At 38.9% G+C, this 26,256-nt stretch overlaps 1 protein-coding gene across 14 annotated transcripts in view; it reads right to left on the reverse strand.

Moving 5' to 3' along the window:
• slit2 (slit homolog 2 (Drosophila)) overlaps positions 1–26,256 on the reverse strand; it is a 135,936-nt gene that overhangs the window by 3,426 nt on the left and 106,254 nt on the right. For 7 of the 14 annotated variants that reach the window (XM_047365231.1, XM_047365227.1, XM_047365223.1 and 4 more), the window contains 22 exons: positions 23,935–24,085; positions 23,733–23,807; positions 23,433–23,576; positions 22,254–22,397; positions 21,992–22,158; positions 21,773–21,905; positions 19,718–19,786; positions 19,322–19,393; positions 18,171–18,242; positions 17,973–18,044; positions 17,114–17,277; positions 13,545–13,669; positions 13,252–13,349; positions 9,716–9,855; positions 7,689–7,712; positions 5,449–5,542; positions 4,965–5,102; positions 4,022–4,262; positions 2,745–2,875; positions 2,498–2,652; positions 1,005–1,356; positions 686–900 (listed from right to left, as the gene is read on the reverse strand). In XM_047365231.1, coding sequence (XP_047221187.1) covers positions 686–900; positions 1,005–1,356; positions 2,498–2,652; positions 2,745–2,875; positions 4,022–4,262; positions 4,965–5,102; positions 5,449–5,542; positions 7,689–7,712; positions 9,716–9,855; positions 13,252–13,349; positions 13,545–13,669; positions 17,114–17,277; positions 17,973–18,044; positions 18,171–18,242; positions 19,322–19,393; positions 19,718–19,786; positions 21,773–21,905; positions 21,992–22,158; positions 22,254–22,397; positions 23,433–23,576; positions 23,733–23,807; positions 23,935–24,085 — 2,976 coding nt within the window. Of the gene's footprint in view, positions 1–425; positions 470–685; positions 901–1,004; positions 1,357–2,497; positions 2,653–2,744; positions 2,876–4,021; positions 4,263–4,964; positions 5,103–5,448; positions 5,543–7,688; positions 7,713–9,715; positions 9,856–13,251; positions 13,350–13,544; positions 13,670–17,113; positions 17,278–17,972; positions 18,045–18,170; positions 18,243–19,321; positions 19,394–19,717; positions 19,787–21,772; positions 21,906–21,991; positions 22,159–22,253; positions 22,398–23,432; positions 23,577–23,732; positions 23,808–23,934; positions 24,086–26,256 lie in introns of all 14 variants that reach the window. The other 7 variants (XM_047365235.1, XM_047365230.1, XM_047365233.1 and 4 more) reach the window with 3 other exon arrangements.

Here is a 26,256-nt window from a genome sequence, read left to right on the forward strand (position 1 = left end):
CCACATTTTCTGCCATGGTGTAATCGGACTAGGAGGGAGAACTAATTTGCCTTGTAGTTTTGGAAAAAAACTAAAAGACAAGAAGGTGGTATATAAGGCCATTAAACTAGACTAGGCATCCTCGCGACTGGCTGTTCAGAAAAGTGTGAAGTGCGACACATATAAAACAGTTCAATGTGGAGACCTCTTCCCGCTGAGCACTATTGTGTGACACTGCGTAGATGGTTGTAAAGATTGAACTTTGCGTTTGCTTTGAGTCCGCATTGAGTATGTGTGGACGTCCGTGGAATCAAGCATGCCAGACTATGTGGGAGCCTTTAGTGGCTAGAGGTTGGTTGGGTTGGGTTGCATTGAATTGGAAGCCTGAGAATACCAAGAAATTTAAGATGGCAAGATTGGGTTTATCTGTTATCAGGTCGTCTCACCTGAGTAGACCCCCGTGTGGGATTAAGAGGAAGCTCAGGAGATGCTAAGTTAAAAAAGTGGAAGGGTTAGAAGCATTAGTACAGAAACAAGAAACAATGTTAGACACAAATTAAGAGATTTGTTAAAAAATTAGATTTGAAGAAGTTTAGTTAAAAGAAATGCTTTAAAATAAAAGGTTCAATTCTATTAGTGTGTTTTTTGAAAAACAATCTCTGGTTAACACACAGATGACAATTATCATCGACATAATTTTGCTGACCTCGGTCGCATGCCTCCCCTGTGTATCCACTGTTGCACTCGCAGTACGCTTTACCCAGGCCTGACACTCGACATCTGCCATGTTTGCAACGGGACAGGCTGCAGGGGTTAGCCGTATCCAGGTCCTGTTCATCACAGAGAACACCAGCAAAACCAGGCTGGCAGCGGCAGGAATAGGAATAGGAGTTGATTGGAAGGCAGGTACCATGAATACACCTGTATGTTGCAGGAGGAAGGGACAGAACAGGGGATAAAACTCAGAATAGATACCCTATGCCAGTGTACATTTCAATATGTCACAGAAGCTAAATTGCACTCACTTATTGCCATCACAGGGATTGCTAACTTGCTGGTCACACAGAGCCCCTGTCCATCCGGGATGGCAGGTACAGGTGAAACCTTGGTTACCCGTTGGGTGACAATCACCTTGGATGCAGGCACCTCTCTGGCATGGCTGGCATCCTGGCTCCACCCCGTTTCCCAGCCATTGTCTGTTGTTCCGCAAATTTCCTGAACCTGGAGAGCCTGGATTCTGCCTGGCCCCCAAGTCTTGGAGCTTTCCGTTAATGTAGAGATTACGGAGGCATCCATGGAAGCTGGTGCCGTTGCGGCCTCCTGAGCTGAGCTGCAGGGCAGAAAGGCCGCCAGAGGCTGATGCCTGTTCTGGCATTCCTGCACAAAGAATAGCCAAGAAGAAGTGGTGGGTCTTAAGATAAACACTCTAGACATATTTAAAAATACTTAGAGTGTGCCCATTGAAATGTTATTCAGCAATCTGTTCAGCATATTTAAAGCTGTAATGCCAAAAACAGCACATCAAGCAACAGGTTACCAGCTGATCTGAGTAACCAAAAAGGGAAGTGAATGTGAATTCGCTCAAAGGTGTAGTGTGGGGCAATACCATTGAAGGATTTAAAAAAAAAATATTTAAATGGCCAGACAGTCACTGCAATGAGGATAAAACTGGAGTAACATGCTCGCTCCTTCATGCGCTGGGTAAATGCCACACGCAGGATGTGGCACCAACTGAAGACACAACAAAGATAACTAGCCAACACCAACTTTTACAGAGTTACAGTAATACAACTGAGTTATAATGAAGGTTTTGTGACAGTAGAGCCCTTGTCCACAGGAAAAGTGAACTGAGAACCCCAAAACCCCTCACCTCTGGCTTCGTTTCCTTAAAACTAGGAAAATGATGGGTCAAATCACTCATTAAGTGATTGCATGGGAAAATCATCCCTCAGTTTAGTGGCTCAAAAATCTGTGTATTGTCTGAAAGCACTTTGGTACTTGAATTTAACTAAAGGGCAGTAGATTCAAAGACAATAGCAGAGCCCCAGGTATTGACCCCTGTGGGACCCCACATGACAAAATGTGAAGCAATCTAGATCAATGTAAATTCTCTGAGCTGGGTGCAATCTAAATCTCTACATTGCAGCACCACATATGCCTACACAATAATACTATAACATAGTATGTACCTAGAATAATATGCATTTCATCATTTTGGGTATTGCTCTTTTTAGCACAGCAAGGCCTCTTACAATGTTCAGTGGTCCATTGATAATTTAACTAAACTTTTTATGTGGGCACATTTTTGTTGTTTTTTATTTTAAAATCAGATGGAACAAAGCCAATCAAGGTACCCGGGGTTTGATTAATGTTCTTGTTATCATCATTGGTCATGGCTATTTATGGCCAAGCTAAGAATCTTGTGAGGTTATTTATACAATAAACTGTTACCTAATTTCTGTGGATCAGTGACACTTACTAACTCATCCACAGACATAGACATAGCGTGAGTCCCTACCTCCCAGGTAAAGTGGAGAATCTATGTTGAGCGTGGACTGTTTGCTGATGGAGCTGATGGATTTGGGTGGTCCGCCATCAATGGACAGGGACAGAGTCTGGTCAGCTGCTACTAAGTCCACAGAATGGAAACTACCATCGTTCACTGTCTCCACGCTAAGAAAGAGAGAGAGAGCAGGGAGAAATTAAGGCAACATCTTTCATGTGAAAGTTTCATACCTCTGTTGGGCCTGTCATTGAGCAAAAACCTGTATATCGCAGAAGGAGGGTAGGATCCGGTGTCGTAGCTGACCCTGAGACGTCCCCTGTACAGCTCCATTGCGATATGATCATTGTCACCCTTGTACAACAAGACGCCACTGTCCTCGTCAGTAGCAATCTGTAAACACAGGTTGATGTGGCCGTGACTGACCTTACTTGCGGCAGTATAACAAAAAGCCTTTATATTATTTATTCAAATTACAAATGGGGGAAATTAATTACAGTGTGTTGCAAAGGTATTCAGATCCCTTTAAGTTTTTCATAGTTTGGACAAAAACTTCAGTTTATGTTGTTAGGTTTTTATCGGTATTAAGCTCCATCCATTTTCCTATCAACAGGGACTATCTTCCCTGTTCCTGCTGAAGAAAACCAACCACACAGCATGATGTTAACACCATCATCTCTAACTGTGTGGATGTTCAAAGCTTGGATTAAATCCTAACCGTGTTTTACAACTTGATCTCTAAAGTAATAAAATAGCTGCATTGGAGTGATGGTGATTACAAAATGAACACAGAACTTCACACATTGTACTGTCAAGACGTTTAAAACTATGGTTTCTTTTGGTATTGGTCTATCAGATAAAATCCCAATAAAATCCCCTGAAGTTTGTGGTTGTAACGTGACAAAATGTAAAAATGTTAAGGGAGTTTGAACACTTTCGCCACGCACTGTAGGTGTCTGGTTATACATGAGCAGTGTGTGCAATTAATAATTTGGTTTATTTTTCACTCAGTATCTTTCAATATAAACAACAAAAAAACTCAAAACTCGTTTTTCAAACAACTGACACCAAAATGCACACCATGTTCTGTAAAGATCTTTATCTTTTAAAAAAAACAATTTCTCTTTCCCAAAATGCGTCACCACACTCTGCCGCTTTGTCATTAGTGTTTGCCTACCTTTGAGAGTGCAACTAAACCAATCTGGCAAACTTCAAAAAACTACCCAAAGCTGCAGAATAAGGCTTTAAATTCACACTATTGCTTATTGTAGAAAAGTAGTGAATAATATAAATTATTTGATTTAACCATTAGGCCATTCTACTAAAACACAATACCCTGACAGCCTCTGTTTTTTTCCTGACACTTTGAGTCATCTTTGCTAAGACTACATTTTATTAGGATTAATGGGTTACAAAAGTTACATTTTAAAAGCATTTTTATGCCTAAGAAAGAAATGTCTATGGATGCCCAGTGTTTGGAGCGATAGCAAATATCTATAATTAAAAATAAATAAATAAAATGAAAAACATGGACTTTACCTGTAGGCTGATGTTGGTCTGTGGTGACAGGAGGTTAGATGGAAGCTGCAGGTAGGACTCCCGGTTGACAAAGTTCACACTCACAAGTGTTTCACAATGCTCGCCTTCGTAGCCGTGGAGACACTGGCAGCGGAGGTCTGTTCCCACAGCAACGCACTGAGCTCCATTTAGGCAGTCGTGGTTGTCACAGGGACTGGTTCGTGGGAGGACCATTGGGGGAGTGAATTCGCAGAACAGCCCACTGCAACATGAACATATACATTACATGTAGGACCAGCGCTTGAAAATATGCTCTCAGTTTTTGAGTGAATAGTAGCCACATTCACAAAACACAAAATAGACAGTGGCATCTAGAGTAGAAGTCAGCCCCCTCTCTGTTACGTTCCTGCCTCGCCAATCAAGGTAATCACTCCCATCAGGCCCACATCCCCTTAAGTCTATAGGGGTTTGCAGGTTGAGGGAGTGATGTAGTGATGACTTATGGTTTTGCGACCAGCCAACAGCAGAAGATACATGCATAAACAAGACAGAAATAATTTCCAAAGAGAAGATTAACAAGGAGAAACATATCTTTTAAATTTGAAGTATTTACTCGGCCAACAACAGGGCTCACTACAGTTTAGTTTGTCTGCCATTAATCTTTTGAAAATAATTGTATGGGGGACTTCTAAAGCAGAATGTATGGATAAAGCTGATGACAACGCTGCCTTACACAACCAGATTCCCGCACTGCCGGCTGTATTTTTGAAAACCCACAGTGGTCACCGTTTTCACTTGTGATTTATGAATGGTCAGAGGAAGTTCAGATGTGACTCATCCATCCATCCATCCATCCATCCATCCATCCATCCATCCATCCAGGATAATTTCTTGACCTTAAAATGTCTAACAAGTATAAAAAGTGGGATAAGGGTGTAGGTGAGTGCAAAAGGAAGAGTCTCACCTGTATCCCTCTGGACAGATACAGGTGTATCCGTTCACAGCATCAATGCAATGACCTCCGTTCTGACACTTGTTCTCTTCACAGTCGTCAAAGTCCAGCTCACAATGCTCACCTACATAGCCTGGAGTGCACTCACACCTAAAACAGGTGAATAGATTTCAGATAAATTATTTCATAGCCAAAACAACAAATAATGAGCAAACTATATTTTAGCTATCTGTATGAAAACATCATCTGTATAAAAGCATCACTCACACACACACACACACACACACACACACACGCACACGCACACACACACACACACACACACACACACACACACACACACACACACACACACACACACACACACACACACACACACTGCTTATCTCTGCAGGTAAAATCTAACAAGCCATTTAGTTCACAGAGTAAGTGTTCATAGGCAGCAGGACAGAACCCTAACTGCATATTTGCATGAGTGGGTGTGCCATCAACTCACTTGTAACCCTGAGGGGTAAGAATGCACTTTGAGTCGTGCTGACATGGGTTCAGTTCTGGGGCGCAGAAGTCCAGTTTCTCCTCACACAGCTCCCCTAGAAACACACACATACACAAATCACATCAGCAAGCTTCGCTCTGCACAATGTTAATGCTACAATTAAACTATAATATGAAGGACATCCATATTGTACAACTTGATCTACTGTGATTGTGGCTATTGCAGTCTCTGCATCAGCATCACATACAGCATGTGCATGTCTGTAGCTGTTGTGTGTGTATGTGTTGTTTGGGTGTGTGCTCTGATGATGGATGACTCTCTTGTGGCCCAGGCCAACACAGTGGTCTGATCAATGATCTCATCGCTGAAAATGTCATATTCCAGATGATATTCCGGCGTGCGTTCTGATCATTTGAAGCCAAGTGAATCCCTGATGAGGCACCGAGGAATAAACCGATACTCCTGGCAGCTCAAAGTCCACTCAGGGAATAATTGCACAGCTCCGTGGGGATCTGTGAAAGTCTATGTGTGTGTGAATGCCTTTATGCTTTTGAAGTGTTTAAAAAGGACCATAATACCACTGAATATTTAGAAAAAGTAATACTTGCAAAGTGAATATTTTTTCTAAATAAAGGGTCTCACAATTCTGAACTCAAAACTAGGTTTACTGTATAGATGACTGCATTTTCTTTCATTTGAATACGCACTGCTCAGCCAGAACATGCCTTAATTTGGGAGAGGCATTGACAAGATCCCCTCGGGTCCACTGAGACAGGATGGAAATGTGAATCAAGTTTTTTCTGCAGATGCTTGATCAGACTTTGATCTAGACGTCAGGATGTTAGGTCAACAACTTGGATATTTTCCTACTGGTCTGGGACAGAGTAACAACCACTCAAAATGTGCAGTTGTCAGCGGTTTGGTTTGTTTTAGTTGACCAGAAAACAATGTCTTCCAAAAATACCCGACAACATTTTTCACATTTTAGCATGTAACAACCACAAACTTTAACGTGTTTTTTTTAGTTTATGTGAAAGACAAACACAAAGAAGCACATAATTGCAAAGCAGTAGGAATATTAAGGATACAGTTTTGGAGAAGTTATAGGGGTGCGTAGTGCCTCAAAAGCATTTAAAGAGACCGCACCAAAACGAGTTGTTCTCAGACGCACCTCAGAACAGGGATAAAAAGGAGCCTGTGAAGCTACAATAACAAAGAATTCAGACTAAAGTGTTGCAGTTCTACTTTATCTAGACCACAACTGCCACAATGATTTAAGTGTGAAAAGGAGGGTTTTAAAAGCATGATATGTCCTCTTTAACAAGCAAAGAGGCCCATATTAACTCTGATGGAGCTGTAGAGATACGTTTCTCTAGCAGGGACAGGAAAGCTGGTCAGAGTTGATAGGAAGAAAGATGGAGAGAAAGAATGGCAATCTTGGAGCAAAAAAGGCTTGAGACTGGGGTGGAGGTTCACACTTTTCAGATTTATTATTTAGAAAAAAAATGGAAAACAAAATACTCATTTTTCCCTATTTCACAAATATACTCTACTTTCCTTTGGTCCTACAACATTTAAAAACCTTACATTTTTTGGTTGTGAACAGGACAAAGGAAGAAAATACATTTGCAAAAGACTGTAGGTCCATCTTTCTTGTGCCATTTAGTCTGAAATAATATCAGCTCTAAGACCCTTTATTAAGCTAGACTTTCTTTTAGTACTAAAATAAAATATATTATAAAACAGAACTTAGAAAAACAAGAACAAAACCAGAAACCGGCCAATCGTGACACACGGCTCAAAAGCATAAAATGCACACATCGTATGCAAATGATCAAATGTAGGACCTACAATTTGTTGCTGTTTTTAAAATTACTGACGTTTTTACACAATGAAAGGAAGCATTCAGGGGGAGCACCACATGTGTGCTGAATATAAAACCCTGAGAAACTGAGAACCATATTGTTGATTTAGGGCATTAAATTAGACGATGAAATTTCAGATGAATGTCACCTACACTCAACTCTCCTTCAACTCTACATTTACTTTGAACTGTAATTACATGTAAGCAGCTAGCCAAGGTTCTCTGCTTTACTGCTTCACACACACTGAGCAATCTGTTCTGTTGTGGGCCACATTTCCATTGGTTGTACACATAAAGCACAGGCTATGATTGAAGTTGGGGATGGTATCAAGGAAGGAGAGAGGGACAGGAGGCACACAGAGAAGAACAGACTAACCTCTCTCCACCTCATTGGTAGCAGCTGCAACCACAAAAAAAGATGACAGGAAGTAAAGCAAGACAGAAGAGAGAAGATAGCAAACAAACATCCAAAGACAGAGAGAGAACAGCGCCACAAAGGTTAGCAGTCAGAGATGATCAGCACATTGCAAAAGCAGACAAACATGCAGCAACAGACCAGAGATAAAATAATAACATCAATGTTTAGTTCTCGCCATCATCAGTATAATTTTCATATTATTTTGGGACTTTTATTGTTTTTAAAAAATATATATTTTATTGGGGTGGGCTGAATATACAATATACAACTTCAGTTATTTAAAAAGGTAACTGGGCAGAAGTTCTATAGTTCATTTAAACTGGTTAGTTTCCTGACATGGACCTGGCTGAAAGCCTATACCACAATTTTTCTACAGGTTTAAAGTCAAGGCCATTCCAAGAGCCTAATGTTCAGCTGCTTTATACATTTTGGAATCATTATCTTGCTAGAACAGCCACTTGTGTCCAAATTTCAACCATCTGGCTGATGATTTGAGGTGAACATGAAGAAATTTGAAGTAGTCCTCCCTCTAAATCATACCATCCACTTTGGGTCACCAGTACCCCTGGCAGCAGAACAGTACCTCAGCATAATGCTACCACCACCATGGTTGACAGTTTGTACAGTGTTCTTCTGTTTTAAAGGTCTGACCTTGAATCTTTCAAACAATCATCCATATAGCTCTATTTTGCCTCATCAGACCTTAAGACATTTCATCAGACTTTAAGAAATGTGGCTTGTCCATGTGGGCAACTGCAAATTTCAGTCTATTTTGGAGCAAGCACTTCTTTTTTGGTCAGAACCTTCTCAGTCCATGGCAATGTAAAAGTAATTTTACTGTAGGGGCGAGGGTGGGTCAGGTGTATTTGTTGTCTCAGTTGTCGTGTCCTTGGGCAAGACACTTCACACGTATGGCAGCCCCACTTCTGCTCCAGGGCAGCTGTCAGTGTGTGAATGTGTGTATAACTGATTGTAGTGTAAAGCGCTTTGGAGTCCTTGGACTTGATACAGCACTATGCAAGTGCAGCCCATTTACCATTTAGATAGTGACACTGGTATTGTAAATTTTAGGTCATGACAAGCTAACATGACATCCTAACCATTTTCTTTTTGTCTGTTTTTGTAGTTCAGGTATGACAGATTAAATTTGAACACAAGTGGCGTTTCCAACAAAAAGCAATCTCAAACACACTTAAGAACGACCATTGGTTTGTATTAAGCAAGTTAACATCAAGCTTGCAGATTGACCTTCCCAAAGCCCCAACTTTAATGTCATGGTGGACAAAGCCATGTCTCAGCCAGGAAACTAACCCATTTAAACCATTTCAATAATTTCTGCTAATAGTGGTCAAATTTCTCGCTAGAAAGAAGTTGGTGACTACAAAATACATCTGGTTGAGGCTCATCTTGCCAATGGTTATTTTATCCAATATTGGTATCAGTTTTTCTATACATTTTAGGTTATATGTTTAATTTTGACTTTTTTTGGATTACAGAAAAAAAAACAAATTAAACCAATGCACTTAATTCTTGATTTTCAAATTCAAATCACAATTGTATATTTTATAATCATTCCACCTGTCAAAATACATATTTAAAAGCCCAGAATTATTAAAACATTGATGCCCTTGATGGGTATGCAAAAATGTCTAATTGGCACTGTATGTATAAGAACTAAAGCAAGCTTTGGAAAGGTTGGTTTTAATATTTATTTTCTATGAGTGATGCACATGTACTACTGGCTTAATATTAGCTCAGGGCAGTGAAGCTGTTTAAAGAATACACTAGCTATTAATTTAGAAAGTACAATCTACAATCTTATGAGATTGTTGGACAATCTGAAAATGTGTCCTGTATTTCTTTATTTGAGATCAGTGAGTAATTGTTTGTAATAAATTAATGAAATGGAGATACACTGAGGGTGAAAACAAGCTGCCCACCTGTGGACCCTCCTAGTTTCCAGCTCTTTGAAAACACTGTGTTACCTGTGTATTCTGGTGAGCACATGCAGGTGTAGTTGTTGATTCCATCTACACAGGTGGAGTTGTTCTCACAGTCGTTATCCTCACAGTCATCAATGTTGATCTCACAGGTGTCGCCTTCGAAGCCCTCCAGACACACACACCTGAAGTTATGCATGAAGGCACACAGTCGCTCATGAGCAAAAACGATGGGCAAAAAGAAGTTACAAATACAAGTGTGTAATTAATGACCATACACAGTGTTGCGCAAATTATTAATACCCCTTAAAGTGTACAGCCAACAGTTTTCCTCTCAAAATGTTGTCCAACCAAAACCGGTGATCTCACAGGATGTTTTAAGGAGCCTCAAAGTAATGGTGGCTGAATACAAATGCCAACCAGATTTTTCACATTTTTATTTGTAACAAAATGTAAACCATGGAACAGTTTTCTTACGTTTCACATATATGCACTACTTGCAAATAATCCCAATAAAGTGAGCTTAAATTTGTCATCAAAATGTGACAAAATGCAGAAAAGTTTGGAGGGGTCAATACTTTTGCAAGGCACTGTATAAGGCACCTTAAAATGAACCTTTAGACTAAAGCATTTACACTGTTGCCAAAAGTAAATAATCTAAATGATTACTTATAACACGTGACTTCATGTAGTACGTATATAACCACCTTGAGAGCATCTTGATATCAAAGATCTATGTACCAAATGGTGATGTGTCTCAGTTCAGTAACTACTCCAGAGCAACGACACACACACACACACACACACACACACACACACACACACACACACACACACACACACACACACACACACACACACACACACACACACACACACACACACACACACGCACGCACACACACACACACACACAGTGCTGTATTATGGGCTTAATCAAGAGCTCATAATGCGTTACACACTCTGTTGGATGATATCTCATTATAGTCAGCGACAGTACTTCAGAATGAATTTACTGAAATTACCATAAAAAATCACCCAACAATAAAAGTGTGTGAGAGGAATTGACAAGAAGGAATGGCAGAAGAGACAGAGAGGGAACAAAAGGAGGAGTGATTTTGGGTTTTGTCTGATTATCTGTACTAATATCTGTTTGATTAGCTGGCCTCCTGTTGGCAGTTTATTGCTTGATGATCAGATTACAGCCTCCTCATTGGGCCTTAGTGGATGGTCTATAAAGGTATTCAGCAATAATAATATGAGCCTCCTGAGCTAATTAGCTCTGTATAATTATTACCAGCTCTTTTTACTGGTTTAGTGACAATGAATGAGGATCACCTACTACTCTGGATGAGTTCTGATAAATCACTTGTCTTTCATATTAAACGAATATCTATTTTTGTGTTTAGACAGTTAGTTGAACTATTATATCAGTTTTTATTTTATTTAGATGTAGTTAAAGTTCCAGAAATGATGTGTCACATAGAAAGACAGCCAAACTACAAATATCAGGGAAATAAGTGACCACAGCAAGCCCCTTCAATCTTTGGGTACAATTTTGTGCAGATATATTTACTAATCCACACCAAATGCCTTTCTGAACTTTACTCACACCGTAAATTCCTTAAAATATTTATAAATAACTGGCTTGAAGCTCATACTTGACAGCCATAGCAGAGCACACTTCATTGAGTCATTAAACACATTATACTGTTTCTGCTGGTGGTTACAAAATATTTTGACAGCTAAGGAAATATTTGTGTTTAAAAACAGTAAAATGCTACCTTAATATAACTTGTCTATGTCTTTCTCCTGAGGCTAAGAAATAACTTGAGTCTGCAAGTTTTACTTTTGCTTTTTTTAGATTATGGAAATAAAAAAAACACTCCAGACGAAGTCAGCCAGGCAGCTTTGAGATTCATCACATATTCTAGTCTTCTTTGCCTGTGCCAAGATCAAATCTTTGGCATATCCTCATTTATAAGTGTCGTGGCAGCAGATGCTTACATTGGACACAAATAACATTGCCCAAAATGCTAAAGATCAGGTGATAAAAGATCATAGAGTGATAAAAGCCCATAACGCACCTAACATCATCAACGCGATATTTACCAACATTTTCACCGTCGCATGATTTTCTAATATCGTGCAGCTCTAATTTAAGTTAACTTTTGCACATGTGAAATTGTCTTAAGCTGCTGTCATTGTGCCAAATAAATTACATTTTAGGTTTCAATGGGTCTTCTTGGTAAAAAATAGCATAAATAAACTGAATAGAATAGAACAGGAAGCAAAGTGAGAGGCAAATGAAAGCACACTTAATACACAATAGAAATAAGCAATTATATAAAAGAAAATTATATAAAAAGTTAAAATAGAAATAGACAACTTTAAAGTTGTGACTCAAATGCAAGATAAATATGAATAATTGGTGCATTTAGGAAGCCACAGCCTGTCACTAAATGAGTCCTCTAATGCTGGTTATTGCCATGCTTGGGTTGTGTGAAATTATTTCCTTATATTTTAAAGGAAAAACTTATAAACAAAATAATGTTCTGCAAGTTATATTGATGTTGTACCAATTCACAATAATACGTTTACCCAAACTTCTCTTAGAGGAAATTCCTGCTCTTGCTCTGGCTTGCAGGTTTAGTTAGTTTTGGGCAGAGGGAAAATAGTTTTGTGTCACACTGTACTTTGTCAAACACCACTAGATAAGCATTATCTGCCAGCTGTGAGTACCAATTAGTTCTGTAGCCAACAGACATGCTGTATGAAGAAAGAGGTGACAATAGAAGTCTGATCTTACATGTTGTTGGATTTGTCAGAAATTCCAGCTGATAAAAAATGTGTCAGTTTATAATGTCCAATATTTCTACAGAGGTTTAGCTCCAAGACTTCTTAAAGGAAAGAGATCGTGTTCATCATGTAGCAAGGACAATATTCCACCGTGACCTTTTGCAAAAGTTTGGTGTAGGATTTACATTTTTCTTTCATTAATCCTAATGGCGCTGATTCAGTTTTAAAAATGCATCTTGCAGTTGATATTCATATGAAGCAACATAATGTTCTACTGCTGCAAGCACAGAAATAATGGTCTTTGAGAGATGATGATTTCATATTTGTTGCATGAGCAGTTACTTAACTGAAATTTATAATTATCTGTTTTATACCCCAGCTTAATCCTTACAGTGTCATGGCCAGGGTGGTGCCTATTTCCAGCAGTCAGTGGGCGAGAGGCAGGTACACCCTAGAAAGGTTGCCAAGCAATCACAGGGACTCATAACTGTGCACACACACAGTCTGGCCTAGGAGCAATTTAGAAAGGATTATTAACCTAACATGAATGGTTTTGGGTGGTAGGAAGGAAGAAACTGGAATACCCATGTTAGCGCGAAGAGAACATGCAAACTATGTAGATAGGCTCCTGTTGGGATTAAAATCCAGGACCTTCTTGCTTCAAGGCAACAGTGCTACTAATTGTGCCACCGTTCAGCCCAAATTTAAAATCAACTAAGATTAAGTGCAGCTGGAGAAAAAAATTACTAAATGTGAAAAAATGTATTTTCAAAGTATCTCACCAAAAGTTGCTTCCTTCTCCTTCCTTCAGATGGCAAGTCCCACTGTTCTGGCAGGGGTTACTGATGCAGGCATGAATAGGTTCCTCACAGTTTTGTCCCTACAAACATACACAATGATTAAATCAGTGCCCTGAAGGAATATCAGACCTTCAAAATAACTAAGTATTGCCTTTAAAGTGTTAAAAATACAGTTTCTTTATCTTTTTTCTTCCGACAATCTTTGCATGTTTGCATATACTGTATATGTGAAATATATATGTAGGCCTTTGAACTTTGAACCAACATGTGCGTACCTTAAACCCATATGGGCAAGTGCAGCGGTAGTAGTGCACAGGGTCACTGGTGCATGTGCCATCATTACTGCAGGGGCTGGACAGACAGGGATCACACTTGGCCTGGATACTCAAATCCACCGGGCCTGTGTGAGGTATCCACCCACACATACAACAAATATACACAAAAAAACTTTATTAATAACAATTTGTTCTTTTAGGCATGTCGAGTAGGAGGGAATACAAAGGCTTACGCACACATTTACAGGGCTGTATATGTTTATGGCCTTGCACAGATAAAATGCTCATCGCTCTTCTATCTATGTGTTTTTTGAAGGAGTTAAGGTTTGAATAGTAAATACAGCCTATGATGCAATGAAGCTGCTTGCTGAATAGTTTGCATAAAAACACCAATTAATTAGCAAAAGTGAATACAAAAAAAACGACAACATTAAACCTAACATTGTGAAAGAAAACATGATATAGCAACGAGAAGCAGATGTCTCCTAGGTATACAGTTTATTGCCAAAAGTATTCACTCCTCGGCATTCACATACATATGAATGATATTCCATTTTTAATTCCTAGGGTTTAATAAGATGTTGAGCCACACATTGCAGCTATAACAGTTTGAACTCTCCTGTAAAGGATTTCCAAAAGGTTTAGGATTGGGGTTATGGGAATGTTTTAACCCTTTGTTGGACAAAAAAACCTGTCTGTGCTCTCGATAAGGTGATCAATCAGGTTGAGGTCAGGACTTTGTTCTAGCCAGTCAAACCCTTCAAGACCAAACTTGCTCATCCATGTCTTGAAGGAGGTTGCTTTGTTCACTGGTGAACAGTTATGTGGGAACAGGAAGAGACCATCAACAAACTGTTCCTACAAAGTAGGGACCATTAAATTGTCCAAAATGTTTTTGTATGCTGAAGCATTAAATGTTGTGTTGTCTGGAAATCTGGGGTAGAGCCACTATCACAAAGAATAGTCCCACACCATAATCCCCCCTCCACCAAACCTTACACTTGGTAAAATGCTGTTCTTCTGGGAGGCACCAAACCAGGAGTCATCCATTTGATTGCCAGACAGACAAGAATGATTCATAGCTCCAGAAAACCTCTTCTCCTCACCTCTAGAGTCCAGTGGCAATGTGCGTTAAATCACTGCATCCAATGCTTTGTATTGTACATCACTTGGTGATGTAAGGTGGTTCGGCTATGGAAACCCATTCCATGAAGCTCTCCCAGCAGTGTTCTTGAGCTAACCTGAAGGCCATATGAGGATTGAAGGTCTGTAGCTATTGGCTTGCAAAGTTGGCAACCTCTATAACACTATGCTCTTCAGTATTTGCTGGCCCTGCTCTGAGATTTTATCTTTACAAGTGCCCCCACTTTGTTATAAAACCACTAAGAATTGAAAGTATAATATTCAACAGTGAGGAAATTTCCCAACTGGACTTATTGCACAGGTGGTATCCTATTATAGAACCATGCTGGAATTCATTGAACTCCTAAGAGCGACAAATTCCTTCACAAATGTTTGTAGCAGCAATCTGCATGTCTAGGTGCTGATTTCATACACCTGTGGCCATAAAAGTTATTGGAACACCTGACTTCAACGATTTGGAGAGGTGAGCGAATACTTTTTGCAATTACAAGTATAAGACAAAAAAGTCGGCATTTTCTGTGCATGACCATTTTCGAAACTTAAGACGTATACGTATATTCCCAACTCTAATGAAAGAATATCAACATTTAAGAACCAGAGGACGCAATGATAGGGATAACATAAGGGTTAAGACGGAAACAAAGTGGTTCAGTTGAGGTAGGGTTTTAAGGTTGAGGAAAAGTGGGCTCGGACCATCTCAAACTCAGGAACCAGGGTTTGGAGGGAAATTACTGGGGTATGATTGGCTACTTTACCTGGCACTAGAAAACCACAAGGCCCAGGGACTTCTACAGTGCGTCAGTCAGGTTAGGTCAAAAATAGGTTTCAGTCATGTATTCAAAGTTAATATGAAATAATTAGGTTGAAAAGTTAAGGTCAACATTCAGTAGTAGCACTTTTTAGTAAAACAAACTTAGTCAACAATCAAGCATAAAGCTAATGAGCTATTTTAAACATGAAATATTCACACAAATATTCTAGGATTAATTTGTTTTTAAACACTGTTTTAGTTGACATAAAACATATAAATGCAAACTGCACATTGTACTCTTGCTACAGTGTTAGAGCCAAGTTTTTGAAAATTTTAACTTACAATTGCAAACTGTTTATATAATTTGTGTGCTGAGTTTTTAAAGTTTATTTCTATTTGCCAGGTCGTAACTTTCAAATCTGCGCTAATCTCAGATTTAAAATTTTAACATGTAACTGTTGAAATGTTCAAATCTCAAATTTACTCCCAAGGATGAATTTGAAATCGCTTCTCTAACAACAATTCACAGATATAAGTTAACAAAAAAAAAGAAACATATGAAATTCTGACATCAGGGCTTGTTTTGACATCATATGCAAACAATGCTGCGAGAAAGTATTTGTCCCTTTAATGATCATTAAACTAATTTTAACACATAAAAAGTTAATCAAAGCAAATAAAGTATGTTTCTTAGAAGATGATTTCATTTATTAAGGCAACAAATCCAAACCAACAAGACCTCATGTAAACCAAACCTAAAAACTGCTTGTTATACTATTGATGGCAATGAATGCCAACAAGTCTTTAGTTTTCTCCTTTAAAAATGAAATGATCATTTGTTAACTGCTTTTTGTGGCTACTACGTTTTTCTTTGATGGATATTACTATATTATTAATTTGTTTCATGATCTTAAACAAAAATGTGTGACAATAAATAAAAACTGAAAAAAATCTTTCAGAGGGAAAACACATGAGTTGATTTGTGGTTTCTACAGCGTGAATATTTCAGTGAAAACGCTAACAGAAACTTCTAACTGAACATAAGTCTAGTTATTGATGAATATCAAGCTAATAATAATTTGCGGTGAGCATCTGTATTGTTTGTGTTATTTTAAGCAAGTCTATCACACACTATGTCTTAGCAACACAGAGAAAGCTATGGAAAGACATTACTTATTTAAAATAAATACATTTTAGTGCATGTAACAAAACCTATTATACCATCAGCTTCTTGTTTCTCAAATAAAACTAAAATGTTCAAATTTATGTGAATTGATTATTTTTTTGTTGTTGTTTACTGACCTGGTGATTTTATTAGTTGATGCCAAATGTCTCAAATGGGTTTTAACTGCCCTGATTAATCAGATGTCTGATTAATCCAACTGACAAGGAAATGCAGTTTGTCTTATTAAATTATGTAAAACAAATATTAAAACAGTACGTTGTTCGTGAGCATGTGTACTTTCAAATATACACATCATTTTTATTATTGAGCTCCTTTTTTTTGTATTTGGCAGCTTGTACTCTATCCAGGGAGATTTCCAATCAGTTGCATGTCAGTTTCCTGGCACAACACAAACCGGCTGTTTCCAGTTGTTATTTGTATTTTACCAGGAAAGAAACAGAATGTGAAACGTGTTTACTGTGTCACAGTAGTGTGTGCATGTACATTTACCTGTGCAGGTAAACTTCTTGGAGGGTGTGGTGAGGAGTAGCTTGTCTGTCATGTCACCGGGCCCAGCACAGCGAGCGATGCCGGGCTCCTTGTAGCCGCTCTTCACCCAGTCAGACAGCCACTGCATGTGGCAGTCACAGTACAAAGGGTTGGCACCCAGAGCCCTGTGGCAAGCGTGCAGGCAATCAATGTGTAATTAGTAAGATTGGGCAATGATGTGTTGGAAAACAAGAGCTGCAGCAATATTATCCATCTGTTATAATCTCTAAAATTGTATTTAGTTTCATTAAATAAAACTGAAACCTTCAGGGATCAGAAACAGTAACTGCAAAACAAGAGCATGAGTATAGAAATTCTTCCACAATACACATTTAAGAGGGCTTGGGAATAAGGACTATTATTTTGTTTAACAACCAAGGTGCACCTCAAAGCCTTTAGGAGTGAAAAACATAAACAAAATTAGGAGCTGTTGAAATCCTCAAAAATTGAGGTGGCATAGAAATGGGCCGGCAGAGGAGTATTTGATGGACCTTTAGCTCAGATCTAAAACTGCTGTATGAACTAATGTAAAAAAAAGGGTTTGAATTACTTCACTTTAAGCAAAGTTTATTTTTATTTAAACTTCAGTAACTTAGAGGAAACATGTCAACATTAGTTTTTTTTTTTCTAGATTACAAAAATGTTGTAGAGTGCTGAACAAGTAACATTGATTAAATTATTATTATTGTTTTATTACTGATGTGCTAATTTCTTATTGCTGGAATCAGATTGTTCTGGAATCAGAATTCAAATCTAACAAAACTGGACTTTAGGTTAATTTCTTGCGGAGCTATTTTCCATCTAAGTGTACGATACTCACAGATGAGACAGCGATGACAGGTCTTTAAAGGCTCCCTCTGGAATCAGGGATATGTCGTTACCATGGAGAGATCTAAGGAAGCGAGTGATTTAGGATCAGAGAGGAAAAACATCTCTGAAATTTAGACACCCAGATGTTAAAAGCCTTTCAGAAATATTTACTACCTGTCTGCATAAGGAGACATAAGGAGATACTCACAGCAAACGCAGAGACTTGAGTCCATCGAACGCCCTCACTGGGATGCATCGCAGACGGTTGTAGCTCAGGATTCTTTACGCACAGAAGTAAAAAAAGCAGCCCATTCAGCACATGCTCTATTGCAGAAAGACTTACAAAGTTTATGCAGAAATGAGGCAGAACATTGTAACCACCTGCCTAATAGTGTGTTGGTCCCCTTTTTGCCACCAAAACAGCTCTGATCCATCAGCAAATAGACTCCACCAGACCCCTGAAGGTGGGCTTCACTATCTGGCACCAACATGTTAATAATAGAACCTTTAAGTTCTTAACGTTCATATGACTTCTTGCTGGTGGAACCATTGTTATTACAACTATCAATTGGCCGCATTGAATCAATATCCAACACAAATTATATTGATTTTGAACATATTTGTTACAATAAAAATCTGCCTAAATGGCTACAATAAGGCACAAATTAATAAAAGGATCATAAACTATTGCACTACTTGATTACTTACTTTTAAACCAACGGCTACTAGGAATTTTAAACTACATTTCTAGGTCCCTGTAGCAGCTAGTGGCCGTACTGCGGTGATAAAGCTTGCTGGTAGCTACATAGAGGAAAACAAGGTTAATCTGTGATTTTATTCCTGCTTTTTTCAGTAACAGTACAACTGATAACAGTTCTGCTGTTTGGGTAAAGTTTCAGTTACGTTCTCACCACCATAAGGATGGGCTGCAGCCCTGCTTTTATGATGCAGTTTGATTTGATTTACATATTGTAGCACACTATTGCAGCACACTGAAACTCAGTCTGTTTCCTGTAAATAGCATTCAAATTTGCAACTGGAATTCAACAACCTATTGAAAGATAAAAAAAACTTTCTTCCACCAACTTTTTAGCAAATCTTATTTTGCTGTAACTGCATTTCAACTGCTTCAGGTAGGTCCTTAATAGACCTGTGTGACACAGTCAGTTTCATGTAAGCCTCAGATGTGTAACATCCAAGCAAAAGTTAGCAACAAGTGCAACTTACTGCATTTCTACTCATTTGCCAGAGCACGTAGGAACAACAAATATGCATAAACACAATCTTTAATGCCAGATTCACACACAGACACACACTTGCACCCATATTACAAAGGGACAGATGTAAAGCCAGACTCACAGTGTAAGCAGCTCGGACATGTTACTGAGGCTGTGGTTGGACAACGTGCTGATCTGGTTGTTACTCAAATCACTGAAAAGGAAACAACAGATGCATAAAACACACACACGGAGGCACACGTGCCAAAATGAATCCACACAACACACAGATTGTAAACAGCAGATAATCGCTGTTTGTTTTAATTTGTTCTGACAGTTACGCCCTCATCGGGACCAAACCAATATGATTCAACACAGAAATCTCACATAGCAGCAGTGTGTTAGTGTTGTTCTTAAAAAGTGCAGGAAATATCAGGCAAATCATAGTCCTCCATGTATGTTTGTATTAGACTGTTATGTGCCAGTAGTTTGTGGATTAATGACTTTTCGTTCATTAAGTTAATGTTGCCAAACTTACATGAGTGTTAAGTGTTTGTAATTCGAGAGCTCCACTGGAACTTGAGTGAAGTGGTTTCCGTCCAAATACCTTTGGATACAAAGAAAGGAAAATAAACATGGACCGGATTTAGATACAAAACTGGAGCAGATAAAAGATAAATATGGAAAATTAAATAGGAGGTTAAGAGGGAAAAACCAAACAAGATAAAATTACATAAAAGCCACATGGGAAATTCCTTATTTCCAGCAGTGTGAGCAGTCATTACTATTACAGCCATAATAAACACTGAAATGTAATATTCCCTCTGGAGCCTCACACATTTTTATCGCACACACATAATGAAACATAACTGAGATTATGTATCTGTCACTTTGAGGCTATAGATCCAGCTGTGACATTGAAATGTTGGTTTTCACTTAGATATGTTTAAAAACACCACTAACTCCAGAGTCTTTTTACACTTTACAGAGTTAGAGTTTTCTAAAGCCGCAGAATTTCTTTGTGCATTTACTTGAGATTTAAATAACACACCTGTGTAGTACAGTCATGGGGAAAAGAAAGCTTTCATAACTGTCAACCAAGTACCCCATGCATCTTCAACAGGGTTTAAAAAGGAAAGTTTCAGTGTGGTCTAGCTAATCAACTAAAATTTATCAGTGTGATTTTAAAGTTTACTGTTCTGGAACATGTAAAGGTGTATTATGTCGATAATTAAATACATCAACAATACCCCTAAAAAGCAAATGCTGCTATCCATAAAGGTCAAAAGGCAACTTCTGTTAAATATTATTCTCAAGTGATTTAAGGTCAGTCTTCCAGTATTCCCAGAAGTCAATGTTCCAGAAAGAACGACCCAATGGTCAAAGGGTGCAATGCTCAGAGACTGGAGGAGCAATGCACTTTGGACAACTGAGTAATGTAGAGATGTTAGGCCATAATGTACAGTTTTACAAAGTAAACTTTGTCTCCATTCTTGTAACCTTCTACAATCTCTGTTGGCGTTTCTCTGTTGTCAGGGCTAACTCACAGAGCAGACTAACCCTCCATACTAGATACGTTAATAGCAGGTCTCTTGATTTTAAAGTCTTTCTTTGAATTTTGGTGCTGTTTTTGCTCTTAGTTTGCTATGGTACCTGACCATTTTTGCAAAGCAATTTTTCTTTGTGTATGTTAAGCCCTTTAACTTTGACAATGAGACCTTTACAGTCAATTTATGCCTATATGCTCTATATCCTGCTTTAAAGTAGCTTTAATAACAACTGACATCCTCTCTTTACCCCTGAGTTGAACATCTTATTAATTAGTGAAGATTCGGCATCACAATCAACAGCTTTCCAATTTTTAAAAGATGCACTAGACAATTTGCTGTCATGATAAAGTACAAGGACAAGTCAGAAAATTAGCAAATAAGCAACCAATGTCCACAGAAACACCTATTCATAATTTTTCTGAAAGCCAGAGGAACTATTTAAACCACTTCAGAAAAACAAGAAGATCTAGTTATTTCAAAGAAATCTCCAACAACAGTAGCGTTGGATTCAAACCATTGCACATTAGTGCATTCAAAGACAGTTTATGTTAGTATTGTTAGCACTTATTTGAAGAACAGTTACTAAATATGAGCAAGAACTGCTAAATAAAGCAATAGCTGACCAACCCTTAACTAAACATTTACTCATGATCTAATGTCACCAAAAAGCTAATGACTGGTTAATAATTGGGTAATAGTCATTTAAATAAATAAATTAGAGAACAATAAATATATTCTTTCTCTCTTTCACTGTATTCATTTTGATATTGATTGTGGGAAATAATCTATTACTTGCTAAGTCATCTAATTCTTTGTTGGCTTTTTAAAAATGTTTTTAAAACCGGTTTCTAATGTTAAACCGTGTTTTCTATCTCTTGTGATCCCAGTTTACATAAATATTTTAGCAAATATAAAGGTTTCAACATTTAATATAAACACCCCCCATCCCCTCCCATAGGCAATGAGTGAATGGGTGCATATCTGCAAACAACTGCCCTTTTTACTACTTGAATTGTCTAGCTTTTTGTAAGAGGTGAACTCACAGTTCAGTGGTCTCTTTTGGGAGGCCTTTGGGCAGTGTGGTGAGACCTTTGTTGCTGCAGCGCACCACAGTGTCCAGACAAGAACACTCGGCTGGACACCTCAGAACAGGAGAGCAGCTGTTCTCATTGTTACCTGTTGCATGCATTGAGGAAAATGATAAGAATGACGGAAGAAGAAGCGATAATGGAGAACAGGTTACTGCATTTGCTCCAACTCACCATCTTCACAGGCAAAGTCCTGAACAGCTACGTCCTGGATAGGAATTTCCTTTAGGAAATAAGGATTCTGGCAGCGAGGATTTCCGGTGACGATGCGTTTCCTCCTCAGCCAATCGCCGAGCCAGGCCAGGTGACAATTACAGTTGAAGGGATTGGCCAAGAGGTTTCTGAAGGACAAATGAAACAAGCAAAACTGTGATTTTCTACAAACTGAAGCTACTGAGCAGCAGCCTGAGAGTATTATACAGTCATGTATACTCACAGTGTGGAGAGGGAGTGCAGTGTGTCGAAGGCTCCAGGGTTCATGGAGGTGATCTGGTTGTCATAGAGTGAAAGGAGCCGCACAGAACTCAACCCTACGAAGCTGCTGTTGCTCACACAGCTGATCCTGTTACTCCTCAGCATACTATTCACACAAATACATACATTTATATAAAATACATTTTGTGCAAGATTTAAAAAAGTGAAAATTTGGGGAGATTATATGTATGTGTGGAAGCTTCTGAATATTTTTTTTGCACTTTTAGTGCATATTTATCATGCCTTGTGAAAGTGTAACTTTTGACATTTTTTCATGTTAAAATAACGACTAACTTCAATTTATTTTATTTGGATAATGCTGCCATCACCATGTTTTAGATCTCTACACCAGAGATTATGTGTTTAGGGTGATGTGCAGTGTAACTTCTTCTGTACATATAACATGTAGTCCAAAAAGTATTGGCTGACCAGAGCACTTCTTTCACATTCCTGCTGTTTCCTACTTGGCTTGTTGCAAACTGCAAACAGTGGTTGTTAATATGGCCTTCTTTTAACAGTGGGATTCTTCATGCCACTCATCCACAATGTCCACATCTGTAGAGTTCACCGCTAATAGTCCTGCCAACAGAGTTTCCTACCTGTGCTGTTGGTCTCTCCAGTGCCTCCTAGAGCTACCAAGGGGCAGATTCTCTGATTAATACTCTCCTTGCCTAGCCTATAATGTACGCTGGATGTTCATGTTTTGGTGGGTGGGCAGTTCTGGATGAATGACTGAAAAGTGCTCAGTGAGATGTTCAAAGCTTCAGATATTGTTGTATAAGCTAACCCTGCTTTGAACTTCTCTGCAACCTTATCCCTGTTCTGCCTGCTGTGTTACTTGGTCTTCACTAATGTTCCCTAACAAACCACTGAAGTCCTCCCAAAACAGCTGGACTTATGCTGAGGTTAAATTACATACAGCAGGACAGCATTTAATAATTAGGACACTTCTAAATGCATTTATTAGGATTGGATTTTATTTATGGGTATTTGAGGTGAGGATGCTGAATATAATTAGACAACATCTAGGATTTCTCTTCCACAATTCTTTGTGTTGGTCTATAACAAGAAAATTCCAATAAAACGCACCAAGGTTTGTGGTTGTAATGAGACAAATAAATGTGTGTGTGTGTGTACCCACAGTGTGCGGAGGCCACTGAGTCCCTTCAGCATGCGGTGGTGTATGTTCTCCAGTTTGTTGGAGGTCAGAATCAACTCGTTGACCCCTGAAGCTCCATCAAAAGTCCCCTCCTCTATGTCACTGATGCGATTATTGCTCAGATTACTGCAGGGGGCAGTAAAGAGGGAAAGATGAGGAAGCAAGAATGTAATGGAAAGAAGACATCTTCATAGTTGTAGTTTTCCCTGTTTGACCCGAACTTGACTTTATGACATCAATCTCTGACAGTTTGTTCTCGTCACAATAACAAGTCTGACTCACATCTTCCTCAGCTGAGGCAACTTTTTGAAGATCCCCGTTGCCTCAAGCACCGTGAACTCATTATTGTTCAGACGCCTGGAAACACATGAGGTAAAAAGGGGAATCCAAAATAATGAGTAAGAGGCAAACAGGAGGGGATAGAGACTGACGTGAGGTTTCTTTTATAATTCACACTGAAGTCAAGGAACAAAGGGTGACTCACAGCTCAGTGGTGTACTGAGGAATGTGATCGGGGATTTTGGTAAGTTTCTGGTTGGAGCAGTCGACCGTCGTTCCCTCACAGCGGCACTTCTCGGGGCAGGCCAAGTCAGCGAAGCAGTCACCTCCGAGCTTGCTGCGATAATCCTCGTTACCTGGTCACAATCACAGCCAAGATGTTAATGAACACTGTTACTGTGTGGGAAGCAAACCCTGACTTGGTTCCCATTAAAAACTATCCAAAGTTCAGGGTGTGGTACAAAGCAAGAACATTTTAAAAAGAGCTGTGCTGCTTTTGTTCACAGAAGAAAAAATTAATCATAAACTAAATATAGCAAAAAGATTAAGGAAATTGTGATCATATGCATCTGTGATACACATGCATAATTTGTGTGTAACACTGACAAAAAGGAGCAATAATGCACATATAAGGAGACAAAATCTATAAAAAATAAATATACAGACACACATGCACCCACAAGAGAACAGAGAGTTTGGAGCTTTTCTGTCCTATCAGGCTAAAATTTGTTAGAGTTTGAAACCGCAGTGTATACCAAACAGCATCAAATAATTACAGAGGAGGAATGCTCATACAAAACCCAAACACCACATGCACAAACACACAGACAGGGCAGCGACAGGAGTTTGGTTTCTCTTGCGTCTCGGCCATGCGGCAGGGAATTGCAGCGCCGTTCCATGGTGCTTGACAGAACCATGTTCCACTTTAGGAACCTGGCAGCCACATGGTTAGATCAAGCACAAAGGAACAACCTGCCGACTGACTGCTCCTCCACTGGAACACAGGGGTCGGAGGGAGAGAGGGAGAGGAAGGAGCAGATGATCGGGAAAGAGGATCATACAGGACAGTAGAGAGGGTTTTCTACACGCATTTGCAAAACGTCCAACTGTGGGAAGGAAGAACAGAGATGGAGGAGGTAGAAGGTTCAGTGCCTTGCAAAAGTATTCATACCTGCTGTGCCTTTTTACATTATAACACATTATAAGTACAAGTAGAAAATAATAAACAGTTTTTTAACATAAAAGCTAAAAAAACATGTTACTTAAATTTGCATTCACCCCCTTTTAATCTGATACCGCTAAATGAAACCTAAACAAACCCATCGCACTCAGAAGTCACCAAATGAGCGACTAGGGGGGAACTTTGATCTGCATTGTGTTTAATTTAATCTCAGTATAAATCTGACTGCTTGGTGAGTTTTGTAAGAGAATATAAGTGAACAAACAACACCATGAAGACCAAGGAACAAAGCAGATAGGTCAGGGAGAATTTGTGAACCTGTTCAATCCATAGCCTGAGAAAGGGACGACTACAAACCTACCAAAACATGGCTGTCCACCTTAACACAGCAAACATCTGGTAGATGATAGCAAATTTTTACAACAGTGACACATGGAGGCAGCATTACGCCATAAGGATTGTTTTCTTAAGCAGGAACAGGGACCTTTTTTTAGAGTTTATAAACATGGGTGGAGCTAAATACATAACAATGGTGGAAAAAACTACTAAAGATTGCAAAAGATTTGAGACTGGGGAGAGGTACACCTTCCAGTAGGACAAGGGCCCTAAACAACACAGAGCTGCACTATAATGGCTGTAGGTCAGGGGTCCTTCATCTTTTAGATGTGTCTCTGGTCCAACACACCTGAATAGAGTGCCTGTCCACTCATCAAGTAATAAAGTTAAACAAAGTCCTGCTAATGACCAGGACACTGGCCTCGAAGTCAGGGGCTTAAGTCCCCTGATTTAGCTTATTTAGCACATTCGTGTGTTAGAATGGCCCAGTCAAAGTCCAGACCTAACTCATAAAGAATCTGTGGCAAAACCTGCAATTTGATGTTTGCAGATGCTCTTCTTATGATTGGACTGAACTAGGTCTATTTTGTAAAAAAGAACGGGGAAATATTCAGTCTCTTGATGTGAAAAGCCAAAGTTTCTTGGAGCTGTAGTGAAGAGTGGTTATGCAAAGTATTTATTCAGGGGGGGGGGCTGAATACACATGTATGCGCCACGTTTCAAAGCTTTATTTGCACTTCACAATTGTACACTACTTTGTCTTGGACTATTAAATGAATCCCAATAAAAAAAAAAACATGAGAGTAAAATGACAAAATGTGAAAAGGTTTACTGGTTAATGATATTTTTGCAAGGCATTGTACTTGTACTTAGGAAACAGACTACATTAAAATGCAGCAGAGGGTGGGATTAAGCAAAGAAAATGACATACAGGGTAAAGCATGAAAAAGTGTAAAATAAGGACTGCTTAGCAGGACAATACCACAGAGGGAGAATAAAAGGGAAAAAGGA

The sequence above is a fragment of the Girardinichthys multiradiatus genome, chromosome 5 (genome assembly GCF_021462225.1).
Source record: "Girardinichthys multiradiatus isolate DD_20200921_A chromosome 5, DD_fGirMul_XY1, whole genome shotgun sequence".
Taxonomy (NCBI): Eukaryota; Metazoa; Chordata; class Actinopteri; order Cyprinodontiformes; family Goodeidae; genus Girardinichthys; species Girardinichthys multiradiatus.